Source organism: Dermacentor variabilis, chromosome 9 (genome assembly GCF_050947875.1).
Source record: "Dermacentor variabilis isolate Ectoservices chromosome 9, ASM5094787v1, whole genome shotgun sequence".
NCBI lineage: Eukaryota > Metazoa > Arthropoda > Arachnida > Ixodida > Ixodidae > Dermacentor > Dermacentor variabilis.
Window position 1 is genome coordinate 35,620,807 of NC_134576.1, and position 17,519 is coordinate 35,638,325.

At 44.4% G+C, this 17,519-nt stretch overlaps 1 protein-coding gene across 7 annotated transcripts in view; it reads right to left on the bottom strand.

Annotated features, from left to right (window-relative positions):
- Positions 1–685: 685 nt before the first annotated feature.
- The window catches only part of LOC142592606 (putative protein kinase C delta type homolog), a 556,922-nt gene continuing 540,088 nt past the window's right edge, over positions 686–17,519 (bottom strand). For 6 of the 7 annotated variants that reach the window (XM_075704146.1, XM_075704147.1, XM_075704145.1 and 3 more), the window contains 3 exons: positions 16,185–16,373; positions 10,569–10,709; positions 686–4,454 (listed from right to left, as the gene is read on the bottom strand). In XM_075704146.1, coding sequence (XP_075560261.1) covers positions 4,308–4,454; positions 10,569–10,709; positions 16,185–16,373 — 477 coding nt within the window. In that variant the 3' untranslated portion in view covers positions 686–4,307. The remainder of the gene's footprint in view (positions 4,455–10,568; positions 10,710–16,184; positions 16,374–17,519) is intronic. The other variant, XR_012830738.1, reaches the window with a different exon arrangement.

Below are 17,519 nucleotides of genomic sequence, written 5' to 3' on the forward strand. Positions count from 1 at the left end.
TTTGTCGTCTATTCTTGCTTTTCTTCCCTTCGTCATGCATTTTAGGTGAGTAAAGATGCAATTTGCGTGAATAGAAACATTTTATGACGATTTTACTTTAAGAATGCGTTATTTGTGTAGCCACATCCCCGTTTTAGACGAAGCCTCTTACAACACCAGCCAACACAAACCTCGCATACACATATACCGTCATTCCCATGACGGCACAGCGCTCCTTAGGAAACTCCCGTAGACGGTGGCGCCAGATTTCCCTCTAGGTGTTATAATGAAAAACTCTATGGCTATACTCTAATTCTCTTCCCATGCAAGGGGTAGGAAAGAGGGAGCAATATAAATGCTCCCTCTTTTGTTGTTGTTGTTGCAGTGTAGCAGTTATTGCCCCGACAAAGACAAGTCCACTTGTTGAAACATCGAATTCAGCGACATCCGCTGTTCATTACGTCAAGTCTCCATCTTTATGTGGACCTTTGTCTCGTTTGCATGTCTGTTGCAAAGTTTTACAGGACTCTATAAAAGGGATGCTTTGATATGATATCAATCTATTGAATTTGTCGATGGTGGAGGTTTCATTTACACAACACCAGTTGATAAAATAGAAAAGACTGCGTACATGCTAGTGCATTCAAATAAACAGCAGGATATAACAAGCGATCATTGTTGAAAAAAATGAGTCGGACACAAAAAGTCTTGCTTCATTTCGTTTATTATTGACAATAAGACCTGAATTTGTTTGCAACAAAGCGGTTCTGGCATTCTCGCCGCGGCCGCCATGAAGAGATGAGAGCACTCTGGGTTACACCGAATGCGCCGCCCACGCGGGTTGTGAAGTTAGCTGACATTGCCGTAGCCAAGGTATGATGCTATAATACTGAACATCACTTTTGATGACGCAGCTAGCTTGACTGAAGCTGCAGAATGAAGTGTGTGGGTTGATGCAGTGAAAAAAAATTAAATAAAGCACGATGTTTGACCATCACTCGCTGTAAGGTCTGCGAGTTTGATCCGCGCTAAATTCAATGCAGCCTGCAAAGCTATTGCATTAGATAAGCAACGCAATGCGCGCTCTTCGTGAAGCCCACAATGAACTTTGACCCGATGTACAAAATTCTTATGAAACAATGATACCTAGATTATCTACGACACCACGAAAGTAAAGCATCCATCGCGCTCGCAACACGCTGGTGCGGAAACTCTAACGCTTGCTTGTAAATACATTCTAACGCGTAAAGCTGCACTAAGTGTCACAAAAGGGCCAAAGCTCTTAAAACCACGCTTGGATTCTACGCTGCTCTGATATTGACTCACTCTGTGGAGTTAAAACCTTTCTTTGCTTGCATTAAAAGGCACCGCTGTCGAACGCTGCAATGAATCAGTATCCTTTCTTCTGTTAAGTTCATTGCCGACATGCCTCATGTGACAAAAATCTACTGGAATAGATACTACTAAGGAAAAAGGAGCTATTTGTTTCTGATATACACATCATTTTTAGGAATGCATCACCAATGCCGTCTTCTATGTCCTGTATAACAGTGAAATATCAGTGTTTTTATGAAAAATATGTTATGCGCAGAAGTCCCACACAACACGCGTGAGGACAATCACGTCTTGCATCAGGACTACCTCGTGATGAGAGACGAGCGCGCTTAATTCTTTGCAGCTGGAAAAGAGTGTCAGAATAATTCTTGGAGTGTGCTTGCTGTCGCTCATTTGAGGGCCTTTTCCATTAAACATTTCTTGGTAACGCTTTTGCGGTGTTAGAGAAGATCGCACTTGTTCCTGCGTGTCTTATGAAGCAGTGTTCGAAACAATGTTCGAAGCGAAGCTTCGAAGGTACAGTTTTATTTTTATGGAAGTAAGTGAGATGGAAAATATCCTAGGTCACAAAAAACGCCTTCCACTAAATGACTTCCTTGAAGTCATTTAGCGAACTGTGTCAGTGAACATGGTTGCCTGACTGCCAACTCCATTCTGTACAACTCTGAGTCGTGTTTTCAACCTCTGCATCTCTCTTTAAAAGGCAATGACGAAATTCAGCACCTTGTTTTCTAGTGGAATAATTACTTTGCTGAAATTTGTAGTTATGCAGCAACAAGTGGCTTGTATACTTTCGGAAACTTGCACTTGTCATGTTGCAGCAGTAAAGAAAAGTATTCAGACATTAGGATTGTAGTAAATCCGTCACAGCGCAAGTAGATACAAAACCTGAGAAAGAGAAAGAAAAATGTATTTAAAGGAGGATGACAAGCCTGCCAGCTAGGTGTCTCTCCTATTAGTGTACATCCTGTGTCGGAAAGGTAGTTCTGTCATTAAAAATTGATAATTTGCAAAGTATAAATTCATGCTTGAAGTGCAATTTGTGCAGTGCAGTTGCTGATTACCAAATGAATATCGAGCCGTGTGATCCTGTGACAACAAAAAAATTTTGAAAGAGAGTATAAGTTTGGACTTGGTGGTATATTCAACATTTATTTATTTATTTATTTATTTATTTATTTATTTATTTATTTATTTATTTATTTATTTATTTATTATGCCTTCAAGACCAGAGGCATAGCAGAGGGGAGGAGCTACGAACAATTACAAAATGGTTATAAGAATGCAGTAGGTTATAATACACAGTATATAGCCGACCGATGCACAAGGACAAAAGGAGAGTACAATAGACGCTGACAAACCGCTTTGTCTATGTTTTTTGTACTGCTTTTGTGTTTATTGTGTGCTATAGCCTGCCAATACGAAGTAATTTACTTTTGACAAACCCTGTCGTTTGTAATTAGCTTTTTGTTATTGATGCTGACAGGCCTTGATTGCATGGCATTACATTCACGCATTCTGACTTAGTACAAAATGTTTATGATGCAGGGATTTTCATGGTGCCGTACAAAGACATTGAAACGTGTACGTATATTTTCGTCGAAAGAAATTGCTGGGTTGCTTGCTCTAAAATGGCGCGTATTTAACTTGCCAACTAACTGTTTTTGGTCATACTAAGGCAGCTGTATTTGTTAGATCTAAACAGCTACGTGTGATGCTTAAATAAACAGGGCCGCGGTTTTCCAGCGGTGTGTTTTCTGATGATACTTTTTTGCACTTTTTGTGCTTCGTCAGTGGTCACAGCGACGCTCTGCGAGCATCATCAGTGGGATCAGCCGGTCATGAACGGTGGATGATGAGAGTGGCACAGGATCGAGCGGAAGGCATTGCTACAAGATCGCGACTAGTTTAGCTAAGCATCTACTAGTGCTTCTGGAGCACCTCAAACCAAAACCTTTACATTGTCCTTATCTCGAACGTCATAGCCTAAATATGAACCCTGTTGCACAGATCCCCTCATGCTAACAGAAACCACGGCCTCCTGATAATACCTAAATACGCAAGGTTATGATGTTGTGTGTTATGTTGATATGGGTGTCCTGTAGGTGCTTGTTCCTATTTTAACATCGAGTCTCCGCTCCAGGACAGCAAATATCGCACATTACCATAAATGTAGGAAAAGCATCAGAAATTAAAGAAATTGTCGATTGGTGGAGCCCCACTTGTTACAGAAAATTCGTCACCGCGGAACAAGTCCAGCCATAAAACCACACCTAATTTACGTGTTTCAATGTCGGTGTATCGTAACTCACACACACAAAAAAACACAGTTCTAGAAGTTTCTTGACCATGGATTCTGGATGTCAGCAAATATTCTTGCGTACTCATTTGTATCGCTGTACAAATAAACAGCCTGGGGAGCCTCTGCCGCTCCCCACGTGCATGCCGAATTTCACATTGGCGAATAAGGCTTATGCAAACGACATCGTTCTAAATATGTTCCGAGTCCAATAATTGTGTGACCTGACAATTTTTTGGCTGCGAGGTGGGGAGGGCGCTTACTTGTGTGGCATTCCTAGAACTTCCAAGATATGGGTGCTCAGGTGGAAAGTTCGAGCCCGAACATCACTGCATTCCCAAGAGTCGAGAAGCGCTCGGCCCTCAGTTAATCTTTTGAAAACTGACTGTACATCACTCTTAAGTGCTGGTGTCCCGGAAGCATGTTCGTGTGACCACAACGAGCTTCATTTGGGTCTTTCTGGTGTAGGCTAGGCAGCTGTGCAGCATGGCGTGCAGCGAGCAGGCCTTGTTATAGAAAGCTTCACCTGTCAGCCTGCCCACCTACGCGTACGTGGTGGCAGGAAATAACAAAAAAAGAGCAGGCTGTGCCGCATATCACAGTTGCTTTCTGTTGCCAGGGCGCTACGATGCACTCGTGCTTCGAGGCGCCTTAGTACATTTCCGTTTGCGCGGTTGCCTCCGCAGCATTGCCCTCAGTCGGTCATGGCTGGGTTTGTGTAGCTGAATCCCTTGAACTGCTCCTGGTCCATGGAGGCCAAGATCTGGGGGTCGATGGGCGTCAGCACGGGCTTCTCCATCGTGAAGTCGCTGTCGAAGTTGCTCACGTCCGCCGTGTTCTTCTGCATAGAGGCACGACAAGTTGGAAATACGGAAACGTTTAGTCATTGGGACACACCAGAGATGCTACAGAACGTTCACACACAAAATTAATCATAGTGCAGGAACACTTGCTTCGTCTGTTTGTCCTCCACTGTGCATTAACGCTTGTGCGCTAGTTTTTTGAAGGTCGCCTCACCAGGCACAATGAAGCGTTTTGGCTACACAGCGAAAGTTATGAAGTGCTGTCCTAAGAGCATTTCACCCACCACCATTTTTTCAGATTGGTTCATTATTAGAAGAGATGGGGAGAAACTGAAATGTCGCATCGCCATGCTCCCAGGAAGCGAGCTTCACTGCCAACATAGACACCGTCTTTCTTCAACTAGGCTGCGTTCAAGAGTGACGCGCTTTCTTGCCTTCTCTCATACCGTAGCCGATGGTCTGCGTCATGTTTACGTCACAAATGTCGCCTTTTTTCTTAATATTTTTTTTTTGCCGCGCGACGCATTTCCAGTAGCGGTTTTGCGCGTTCTGCATTTTTGATTGCATTGCATTATTTACTAATGTCACGTGTCATAATCAGTGAATAATAATAATATTTGGGGTTTTACGTGCCAAAACCACTTTCTGATTATGAGGCACGCCGTAGTGGAGGACTCCGGAAATTTTGACCACCTGGGGTTCTTTAACGTGCACCTAAATCTAAGCACACGGGTGTTTTCGCATTTCGCCCCCAACGATATGCGGCCGCCGTGGCCGGGATTCGATCCCGCGACGTCATGCTCAGCAGCCCAACACCATAGCCACTGAGCAACCACGGCGGGTCATAATCAGTGATGTTGCAGGCAGTGCGTCTGACGTGAAAGCGCTTATGCATGAAACCTTGATTCTATGGTAGGAAGCGGGGATCCCTCGACCGGAAGGTCGCGCAGGCTTTTGCTTGAAATTTGAAGTGTTGGCGCGCGCCGTACACCAATTTGATAATCTGCAGACACAGTGGCCAGCGTGTCCACCACGCACTGCGCTTTTCTCTTTGCAATTACGGAACATGGTGAGGGGCCCTTTTGTTTAATCAGGTTGTATCCGTGCGTACGTTACGCTTTTAAAATAGCGACATGGTAACCTTCACCGTGTGCATCAGGGGAACATTAAAAACTCCTGGTGGTTAAAGTTAATCCGGAGTCCCTCACTGTGGCATCACAATGCTCACAATAATATCGTCGTTCTGCGACGTAAAACCCCAGAATTCAATTGAAGCTTTAGCGTGAAGCTTGTTAAAGGGCCCCTCACCAGGCCTCAAAGACAATATTGCTTATACGCTGAAATTTGTTACGTGCCCTCCAGGGAGCATTCTGCCGCAAGAAATGTTCAAACTAGTTCCTTACTAGCCGAGCTAGAAATATTTTAGTGCCGCGAACCCATGATTTCAGAAGGCGAGCTTCACCGACAACATATACTCTCAAAACGACGGGACGTTAGGCCCGTTGGTAATCCACACTGAAAACTATTGACAGCGCGAAACGGCACGATCGACACAGAAAGGATACAAGGAGAAGCGCTGACTGTCAGCAGACAACTTTATTGAAAGCGACATAAATAAGCGATGATGCACGCGATTACGCTGTCAAGGCATACTTGGCAGGAAATGACCTCGTGAACAAATCCCTAGAGAAAGTTGACAGGATGACCTATCTCCAACTTACGGAGCAAAACAGACAGACGCGCAACACACGTCTCTCCTGCCTTATCAATCAAGAATGCTTCCACTATCTCTCGGACTGATTTATCCCCGTACCTCGATAGTACTTTGGTTTTGGAAGGCACTGGAGCACAGCCACAATCCTTGCAGTGCAAGGCAAGATTCGAAGACGGCTGTCCCCTCAAAGAAGTCACGTGCTCCCTAAGGCGTAAATTGACGCATCTTTCCGTCTGGCCAATGTACAGCGCACCGCACGAGAAGGGGAATTCAGATACCGCCCCTTCTTTGCATTGAACATGCTTTTCACAATGCTCAATGCTGCACACGCGTTGTACCTGATTCGCCTTCTCTGCCCTACTATGTATGGCAGCGCAGACCCTGCCCAACTTATTCCTCGCTGAAAAAAACGACATTAATCCCATAGCGTGTTCCAACTTTCTTCAAACGCTGCAAAAGGCCGTGCGTGCAAGGAACGTTTACCACATGACCGTCTAAAACATCTCACGGTCGCGTTCTTTCACTATTTTCGCGCTTCAACTTCTCCAGAATTCGTTCACTCAAGACGACAAAATACCGGGTATCCCGCCTCGCCTAGTCTTCCCCAGTGTCTAGTAAAGTTGTCCTACATCAAACGCAGGCAGGAGTTCTTCAACGACGCAGCCAAACATGAGCAAGCTATAGCGTTCTTAACAAACTTAGAGTGCCCTGAGTGAAAATCAGGAACTCGTTTAACAGACCGCGGAGAATACATCCAGCAGATGCGCGATCCCTCAAACCGGGTACTCAGGTTCAAAAATTGGTTTATCCCATTTTCCGGCACTTCACAGCTTCGACCCCTTCTCCTTGAAAAGCGTAAGTACATCGGCCCGCGCTGTAACAGACCTACTTGCGTCCACCAGTGCAAGGAAATCATCGACATAACAAAATGTTTGTACCCCTATAGCCTCCGAAACGGGCTCAAGCAGGCAATCCACCCTACTAAACAAAATGTCATTAAGACTCGGTGCCACCCTTTAACTTGTACACACTCCCGACTTCTGTGTGGCCCTTTAAGCGAGATGCAAATGTGAAAGTGGCAAAGCTATGCTTTCCTGAAGGTCCCTTACCAGCTCACCATAACGTCAATAATCACGATGGCTTCTATTCGAGTTATATTTGTGACAAATAAAGCGCTGAATGACTTTCAGTAGCAGCATCCTCACCAATTTTGATGAACAGAACAACAAATACCAGAAATTACCTTGGGCTTCTCATTGATGTACCAGTGCCAATGTATCATTCCAAAAAAAAGAAAGAAAGAACACAAAGGAACAATGAGAGATAGAGAAGAAAACTGAAGAAAAGTATGACATTAATTTCTTACTATTATAATATCTTGCCGAATGAACGAAAATAGGGTTTTGTAGTGACTCCTTGCTATAGTGTAAACTGACTATCTGTAGCTTTTTATGCAATATACTTTCATATGATAACCTGCGCTGCCTAGCTGAGCGGTTTGACGTGGTTACGTATGTTAGTGCGCGCAGAAGAAATGTTAAACAGCAGCTTTATATCATACGTGAGTCACCTGAGTTGTGCACTAGTTGATCGATAAATCGTATTTTCCATCCAAACTCACTCCAATAGTCAGACAGAATAATAAATCGCTTTCTACAAATTTCTCCTCATAGGCTGTGAAAAAACTGCAAACGAATATTTCTATGGATGCTGTAAAGACATCGCAGTACCAAGGCAGAGTTTAGAGAAAGTGCCATTCACGCATGAAAGCTCGGAAAACGTAATTGTTTAACGCAAAGAAATTGCGGCGAAAGTGGGAATGAGGTTCCTGAAACGGAGAAGAAACGAGGTGGACCAAGCAGCAACAAAATGGCGGCAAGAAAACGCGCGGTAAACCACCGCGCACATTCGTGGGCGGCGCTTGGTGTAGGGACCGGCAGCTAGCCAGCGAGCAGCGTAAACCGACTGCCAAGGTCGACAACGGGCCCGTGTTGGACAACGGAACCGAAGTGGGCGGAAGGGATGACAGGGCAGAACGATGAGAGGAGCCGCGTAGCAGGAGAATCGTGTGGCCAGCTATAGGGATGCACCGTGGGCGTCAAAAATAGACGGCATTCCCGCGGCAAAGTTGCGCTCGCCGTCTTGAGCGGGCCTGTCTTGAACGTGATGGAAGGAGAGGAAGGACAGGGCCGGATCGTTGCGCTCGAGAAATGCGCGGGAAAGACATGCGCTGGAAAGAGAGGGGTGGGAAAGAGGGGTGGGGGCGGGGGGGGGGAGGGGCGAGCGCCTGCTGTCCGCGAGGGCGCGCGCACGCTGCCGCTGTCGTAATCTGCGGAAACGCACCCGTTTAACGAGAACGCTATCATCCATGTGCCACCAATTCGGTGCAGTGCGCAGCGAAAGTTAATGCGTAGCGTCAGCCAATCAGAAAAGAGAACCATAAGCAGGGCTTCTACGCAGTTCGTCTCTGGTCGCCCGGCGCCGACTGAATGGAATCTTCACGGAAGGATCTATGGTACACATTAGGCGAACGCTGTTCCTGTCTCTGGAACACGCAGCCTGATTGGCTGACACTAGCCTAAGGTTTCGTCGTGCTGCGCAGAATTAGCGAGAATCTCTCCTCGCATGGGTCCCTCGTTCCGTCCTCTATGCTTGCTGACAGCTTTCCACAGTTCGTTCGCCCAGCAGGCGTGACTGCAGCTGGCCGCCCGTAGCGGTATTGAGCAACTCGTCCACAGGGTGCCTGGTAGATTATAGCATGCTAGTGTGCTAGTAAGCGCACCGTGGGCACTTCGCAGTTAACACGTGTACTACATGTCGTTTAACGCACGTCGCACCGTCCTCTTTCTCGTGGCCTCAGTTTTTTTTCTCTGTTATTGACCAGTGGTAAGGAAGGGCAGGGTGGCCAAGGAATTCCTGTCGAGAAACAGTTACGAAAGCCGCTCCACTCACACTTGGCACGTGTACACTGCCGTCTGCCAGCCGGACGAAGTCAGATACGTCTTGTTCATTTTGCTTGAACAAAAGTAAGCCGCTCGTGCGTTTATTTTTGTTCGGCCTTAAATTTATTTTTCGAAGGCAGGACCCAGCAGTGCGCACTTTTCTTGAAGTCTCGCTAGCTGTCGCTTAAAAGAGCTACATAAGAATTGCGTTGCGGCAGCGCCGGAGAAGGAACTAAGACAGAGGAGCAAGCGAAACTATGTACGCCAGTGCTCTTGCGTGGGGAAACAAGAACAAAAAAAAAAAAGCACAACTTGTAAGAAACGTAATCCAGAGCATTTGTGTTTCATGGGTTGTCGTATCATGCCAAGGGGATTTATCATTGTTCTTACGGGACTTTCGCTCAACAGATGCCACGTGCTAAATTTTTAGCAACGTGGTAAATTAGGAAAGTGAACTTTCAGTACAAATGCACGCACTTATGTTGCATAAGGAGAAATTTTCGTATTCAACTGCGCAGCGGCGCGGCTCGGAGGAAATACTGGCGTCAACCGTCGACTTTAAATGCTATACGTGCAGCGTGATGTAATTAGATATAGGACCAGTTAACGGAGTACGATATGCTATACCACGACTTGAGAACTGCCCTGCGTTCCGCTTTCAAAGCTCTGTACAGTTCGCCGAAACCACAAGGCTGCTCGTTCGCAAGGGCTTTTTGCCACGGGCTGGCCGCCTTCCCTAACAATATGTCCAGCGTCGAGATCCGCTGGAATGGGCTCTTACAAATAATTCTACAGTGTAAGAGCTTTTTGCGAATACGGGCCCTGGCTATGCTTGCATACAATAGCGGACAGCATTCCGTGGCAATGAAGACAAAGCGCGCGCACGTATATATAAGAGCGCTTTTTTAAAAAAAAGCATTACGACATTTTCATCCGCGTTAGTTTAGGCTTTAAGTTAGTTAGCTTAAGCGTTAAGCTTTAAGTTAGTTTAACCGCTAATTAAGACGAAACACAGCACTGTTCAACTTGACTGATTTCTTTTTCTTTTTACTTCCACGTTACGCCCAGCGCGAAGACGTCGCACACGGAAGATACGCTAATTCCGGTACGTGTTCCAAGAAACTAAAAACGCTGTTAAACGCTACCGAACTACGCGGCGACACATGCGTAGAAGCTCCGCCTTTCACCTTTAGTGCCACGGAAAAGTGCCCGCGAATATAGCAGCGCTAAACATAGAGCCAAGAAAAGATGAACACGGCAGAAAGAGGAGAGGAAAGACAGAACACACAGGACAGCCATTAAACATGGAATTCCTTAGCTGAGCGGGCTGGGAGGAAAGCAGTATAATAAAGAACGTCTGCGCTCGTGTCTCAGAGATGCGAGCAGACGGAGACTGCAGAGAGCAGGTAGGATGGAGCAGTAATGATCATGGAGCGCCTCGCGCAGGCCAGCACACAAATAGAGCAAGAAAGCTATGAAGAGAGAGGTGGGCTAACCAGTTTGGGTTTGAACGGTGGCTCGACCTCTTTCTTCTCGAGCTTTTCCCACTGGATGTTGCGGAAGAAGGGCTGGTCGCACACGTCACCCGCTGGACAACTGGGCATGCCAAGACGCGTCTCGGCGTTCTTGTCCAGCAGCTGCACAAAAAAGGGCGAGGCACCAGCAAACCATAAACAACATGGTTCAGTACCATAACCAACGGTACGTTTGTGCATGGATAGACATACGCTTGCGTTTATTTTCGCGAAATGATAGGTGCAGAATTTGCAAAGCTAGAGCTTTTCCTTTGTGTGCGCTGTTTGCCTCTTGCCACCCGTTTCACTAGTAGTATGAATAGATGTAGCGTGTCTATTAGTACGGTACACGCTAGAACGTTTCCGTAATACCCGATTATCCGACGCTGGTTGTGACATTTTGTGACGCTTCAGCCGACCACAATGTCTTACACATGGCCTCTGAGATCGCGCTGCGCGCGCTGTAGGACAGCCCGCGCAGCACCATTTGGGACGCCATGCGCCTTATAGAGATGTTTTCGTGTTCCATGAGTATTCTTGTCGAAAGAAAAATATTTTAAAAAGTAACCTGTTCGCGGACATGGACAAGCCCATTCTGTATTATCGCCTAATAAGTTTGAATGCTCTCGCTTGTGAGTTGATGCATGTCAATGCGCGCAACACTGGTTCTTGTCAATAAACAGGGCTCAAATTTCAGGATCACATGGCAAACTTACATTAAAGGGACACTAAAGTGAAAAATGATTTCTTCTGCATCAGCAAATTACCGTTCTACAACACCAAAAACACCACTCTTACAGCGATAAAACGTTTGGTAAGCCAGAAAAAGCGCAAGAACGAAATACGAGTGGCGACGCCTACTTGATTTCCCGCACCTGGGGGCTGTGACGTCGTGGATTTTGATGGCATCTTCTAGGGCCTGCTAATTATATATAGCGGTACAGATTGACTACATTGTGTTCTAAAGGAACCAAATATTAAACATGGCAAGTTTCGGGAACCTTTATTCAGCCAACGCGGCCCAATAGCGAAAACATACTTTGGAATCCCTGACGTCACGCTGACGTACCGGCGCTGGGGTTTCGGCACGAAATTCAAATACTTATACTTGGACCTTCATTTTCTCATTTAATAATCAAACGATCTTTCCGAAATAACTGCCTGCAGGGTTTTCAAACAACGCTCCATTAGGCTAGACTGATTTATTCTGATTTATTCTTTCCCTTTAGTATCCATTTAATGTTGATCACTGCATGACAAAACGTTATTGTGGCGATTGTAGCAAAATAAATAAATAGATGCTAGAGTGTACGTGCTAGAAACACGATATAATAATGAGGCACACCGCATTGGGAAGCTCCGGATTGATTTAAGCCACCCGGGGCTCTCTAACAGGCACCTCAATCTAATTAGACGAGCAACTGGAGCCCATTTCTGTGGGTGGATCAGGCCACGTCTTGCTTGACACCCCATCACGACGGCGAAACGCACAGACGAAAGCAAGCGCCGACACCAGCAGGCGACTCGTTCAAAGCTTTCAAAACAGCTCACAAGACTTCAAACATTTATATGACTCACAAATCGTAAACTTTGGAGCGTTTCCGATTCATGAGGGAGCTCTTGCAGACATATTTCACTTTACATACCAACGTGAAGTAGTGGCAGCATGTGGGAATAAAAGACGCATTTTAGAATAAATAGGCCCCAGCATGAGCTTTACCCCTCGAAGACAGTCAGTCATCATTTAAAAATTAGTAAGGGATCATATAGCAGCGCAAACTCATTTTTTTCTCGCGTCATCCAAGCCGCGGCCACAGCACCGAAACGCACGAAAGCCTCCCCGACGCACGAAAAGTAAAGCCCCTATGAAAATGCCTTGAGAATACCGTGGCGCAGGCCACGTCCTTGTGAATACCGGCCAAGTTTATCGCTGAACTTACGCATTTTCCGCGCGAGTGGGACGGCCGGCGCTAAACCTGCCGGCGCGCGTAATCTCGGAGGCCACGTCGGTGTTTGTCTGGTTGAGCTCCGTGCTACGAGGCAGCGCCACCAATACGGCCGCTGACGTTTACAGCGTCACTAACCTGGTGATCCGCGTACATATATCGGAATATCGGACGCGCTAATACTCTCCAGCGCCATGGAATTACTAAACTTGGAAGTGCAAGTTCTATTCAGTTAGCGCAACACAAAGATAATTGGAGCTCGGCTGGAGAGGCCTCTGTCCTGCAGTGGACATTAGATAAACTGATGACCATGACCATGACCATCTTCAACGTCATGATTGGCTGCCCTCTGATATTACGAACAGTTATTGTGTAAGGTCATTTTTGTGAATATGGACCCAGAGCTTGCGCCTACGTTAATTTGTTTTTAATGAAGAATAAAACTGGGATGTTCGATCCTGCAGAATGCCAATATTTATTGTGGCGATTCCTGTAAAACCTCGTTTAATATGCACTATGGAACACTACGGCTTTTTGTGAATTTGTTATAAGTTAGTTATTTTCACTTGTGGTCCTCAGTGCACCTTCGTTATGCTACCGTTATCTATTGTATTGATACGATTATGTTTAGTTTACTTCAACAACGTTGTCTGTTTGTCTGTCTGTCTGTTTATTTGTCAATCAATCAATCAATCAAAATCAATCAATCAATCAATCAATCAATCAATCAATCAATCAATCAATCAATCAATCAATCAATTGGTAGTGCAAAAACTAAACGGGGCTTATAAGCTTAATGAAAAGGACCCAAGCAGAGCCTTTTTGGAAACATTTCCATTTGCAATAAATCTATACCTACAAAAATGAGAAAACATAAGCACCGCACACGAAAGCCATACATGACACAGGACCCTTTAGCTAAAATAAATGAGGAAAACAAGTCTTCTAAAACGTGTCGCAACAGCCTCAATAAACAGCTTGAAAAAGCCAGAATAAATTAGATAAGTTTGTTGCCGCTGATGGACGCGCAGACATATGGAAAAAGTTAAACCAGCCTATTGCGCATAAATATTGTGCTGAGCTTACCTCCATAAAACTGAGTGCTGCTGAGATCTAGGGGCAAGCGTTAGCCAATAAATTCAACCAACACGTTGTTAGTCTTTCAAGCTTTATCAGCACGCAGAATGACTTCAGTGTTGCCATTTCAGTCGAACAGATCATTTTCCTTGATCCAGTAAATAATAACGAAGTTATGTATGTATATTTACGTATTTCAAGAACTAAATAATACTTCAACTAAAGGCTATAAAATTTGTTTGTGACATTATTCTACTGTGTTTAACGCACATTTTTAATTTATGGGTTGCTAATTAATTGTTACCATAACTTAAAAAAAGGCGAAGAAAATGATTTAAGGAACTAGAGGCCCATACCTGTACTTACTGCTTTACCAAAGTGTTCGAAAATATAACATATCATCGCTTAGGTAAATCGAGAACAAACATCATATTTTTACAACTGCTCTATGCGGCTTTCGGCAACATCTTTCAACAGAATCTGCTCTTTTAGAAGTGAAAGAACAAATTTTGAAGAGCCTTGAACACAATGAAACAATAATAGGTATGTACATTCCTGGATTTCGCAAAGGGTTTCACGTTCTTGACCACGACCTACAATCAGGAAACTTCACTGTTATAATTTTTTCAAGCACACACCATAGTTTTACTGAAACCTTAGTCAAACAATCAGAAACAGACAGTCAGCTTTAACGGCTTCCTACCGGAAATGAACACAATTAAGAGAGCAGTTCCTCTAGGGAGCACATTGGCACTTTTCCTTTTAACATATTTATTAATGATACTGTATACACCTCGTCTGCGAAATTCATAATCTACACCAATGACACGTGCATGTTCTTTTATGACAATTATTTAGACACCACAGTCGACCCTTCGAATCACGATCTTGAAAAATTACACGAATGAAAAAAATAAGAACACCGACTGGTTTGCGTGCTAGTCTCGCCAGAACGAAAGTTCTTATATTTAGAACAAGGAATAAAACTAATAAACTAGCCAGAGAAATCCAATTCTGCGTTACTCAATTACAAATTGTGCCTACATTTAGGGATCCAGGTGTCCGTATTAACTAAGAAAATTTGCCTTGAATGATCACGTAAGTCACGTCGTGACAAAACTATCTGAAGTCATTGGTGTCCTTTTGTGCAATGAGCATCTCTTTCCCTGTAGCACAATGATGCTATTGTATAGTATCACTCACTGGCTTCTTCAGACTTAACTATAGTAATCTAATTTGGGGAGAGAAAAATTTGGCAAAGTTACATATTTTGCAAAAGATATGTATCCGAGTTGTCGCAAATGTCTCAAGACTGCATCATATTACAGAACTTTCTTTAAAATATAAAGTACTTCCGGTTCTAAAACTCTGTGATTACCGCTTATCTATTGTCTTCAAACGCGAAATGACACAAAACAAACCTTTTTTTCAACAACTGTCTAATTTATCAACCCGTGAACAGGTCTACGCAAACTGAGAAACCGACAAATGGTCAGTTCGAAAGTATAAAAACAACATGGTCGGTTACTAGCCAATAATTTGCCACGCCTTGTGAATAATTTGCGCAGAAACAACATTTTCCTTGAACAACAAAAAATTTTTGAATATTTTATTTACCGAGATGTTTAGCCCTATTAGCTAAATGTCTAATTGATCTATATTAAAAAAAGTTTTAACCGACCTATGTAGGTAGCTTTATTGAATTATTTTTGCTGCTAATGTGTATTTTCACGTCATATTGTTTTTCTTCCTTTCTGCTTTTTTTATATGTCCGCGAAACACATCACGGACTTGTTTTTTTCACTAATCATGCATTTTTGCTTACATTATGCTGAAATTTGTACTGCTGCTGTTAAACTCTATGCGAATGCTTAGTTTACTTTCTTTTGCCTGATTTCATGCGGCTGTAATGCGGCCAAAGTGTTGTAGGTGCCCACGGCTTTGTCGAGCTATCAGAGGTAGCTTTCGCCAGGGGCTCCTCGGCTATGATGTATTGCTGCGATGGCAAAATGAACTGAATATATATTGGTGAAGGGAAATAAATTATTGGTAAAAATTTTAATTATTATGTCTATGTCATGCAAATATGGAGTGTAACTTCTCTATTCGGGCACATGCCAAGTGACCCGAGTTGTGTAATAGCTTGGGCAACTGGCTGTGTGCCGGAACAGACAATTCTGACACTCCATAATTACATGACATAAAATAATAAAATTGAAATCTCTACTAATAATTAGTTTCCCATCCCCAATTAAGTCATTGAATGCTAGTAACGCAGATGGTCATCCCCAAAAGATGCGTTCTACTTGATTTCAAAGCGAATAATTTTTTTTTGCAAGTGCAGCTACTTTGCAGCAGGGCAAGTGAGCGGGCGGACGGGCGGTGTATCTTGCTTTTTTCCTGACTCGATGCCGTGATAGATGAGTCTAAAATAATGTGCCTTATTAAATTATGTTACATGCACGATGCGTTCAACACTGGCCAACGTAGGCTATCTGTCCAGATGGCTTGCACCTTATGTGTGTGATTCATCTATAAGACCATTCATTGATCGGTCGAGCGAGCGAATACTCACCAGTACTAGTAGTGACTTTGCCTCGCGGCTGAGGAACCTCGGGTAGTAGGCCTCCTCGTTGCAGACAGACCAGAACAGCTCGTCTTCGTCGGTGCCGTTGAAGGGCGACTGGCCGATGAGCATCTCGTAGGTCAGGATGCCGAAAGACCACCAGTCCACCGACTGGTTGTAGTGTTGGCCTTTGATGATCTGGGGACCGGCGCGAACCGAGAAGATCGAGTTAGCGCGCGAAACGCGAGGGGTGACTTCTGTTTCTAACAGAGTGCACCGATATCTCGAAATCTTTCCTGCAGGGTAAAACTCTATAGCAGGTGGACGCGAAGATTATACACGAGTAACAGAACGGACACGATGGAAAGGGTGCGCGTTTGTCCGTGTGCTTGTGTACATTCTCCGCGCTTGACGCTTCATGGCATGAAGGTACAAATTTTCACAACGAGTCTTGCGTGTTAAGAGAATGCAGCGTTCCGCTGCTAAGCACGAGGTGGCGGGTTCCATTTCTGGCCGCGGTTGCCACATTCCGAACAGAACCAGTATGAAGTTGCAAGTTTGATTCCATGACAAAAAAAGAAGTAAGGAAAGCTTGCTGGTTAAAATAATCCAGAGAGTTCCACTACAAAGCCTCTCATAAGCGAAAGTTTTCGTGCAAATAGTAGCGTCATTACTTAGATGGTCGTTGCCTATGCGTTAGGCTACAGTTGTGGCCGTGATACCAGTAGTACCTTCTGTCGGTGTTGAAGTTATAGCCGGCTTCAGCCCATGCTTAGGAAACTTTTTGTTCGGATGAGATGCTTGCGGTTGTTTTTTGTTGGCTTGTGGCCGCCTACGTGCTTTACAATCAAGATAGCCAGCCAGGATAACCCCATAACTACGGAGCTGGTTATGAACCAAGTCACTTAAGCAAACGAAGACGCTTAGATCATTACACTCTGTATCAGCTGTAAACAATCAGGTATGCTTGAAAAATTAGTAGTTTGTAATTATATATACTCGAGACTGTCGGGGCAAAGACTGTCACTTAAAAGTAACCTCTTTATCACATCTAAATCGTTTCATATTTTTTCCCTTTTTTCTTTTAGGACGATTTGAGTTGCGAGAATACTGTAAATTAATATTCCCCTCCTTTCCTTACCATTTTTTTTATGCTTCTTAAAAGGAATGACCTTAGCAAACACAGAAACCAGCCAATAAGCAAGTAATCATAAGGTGCGCTTTCACTACTGCAGTCTAAAGAGCCTCTGAGTGCTTAACAAACAGCTCAGAAAGCTTGGGCGCTATCTGCTGCCACCATACAGGCTGTTGCCCTAAGTCTGACGTGTAAACGTATAAGCCCGT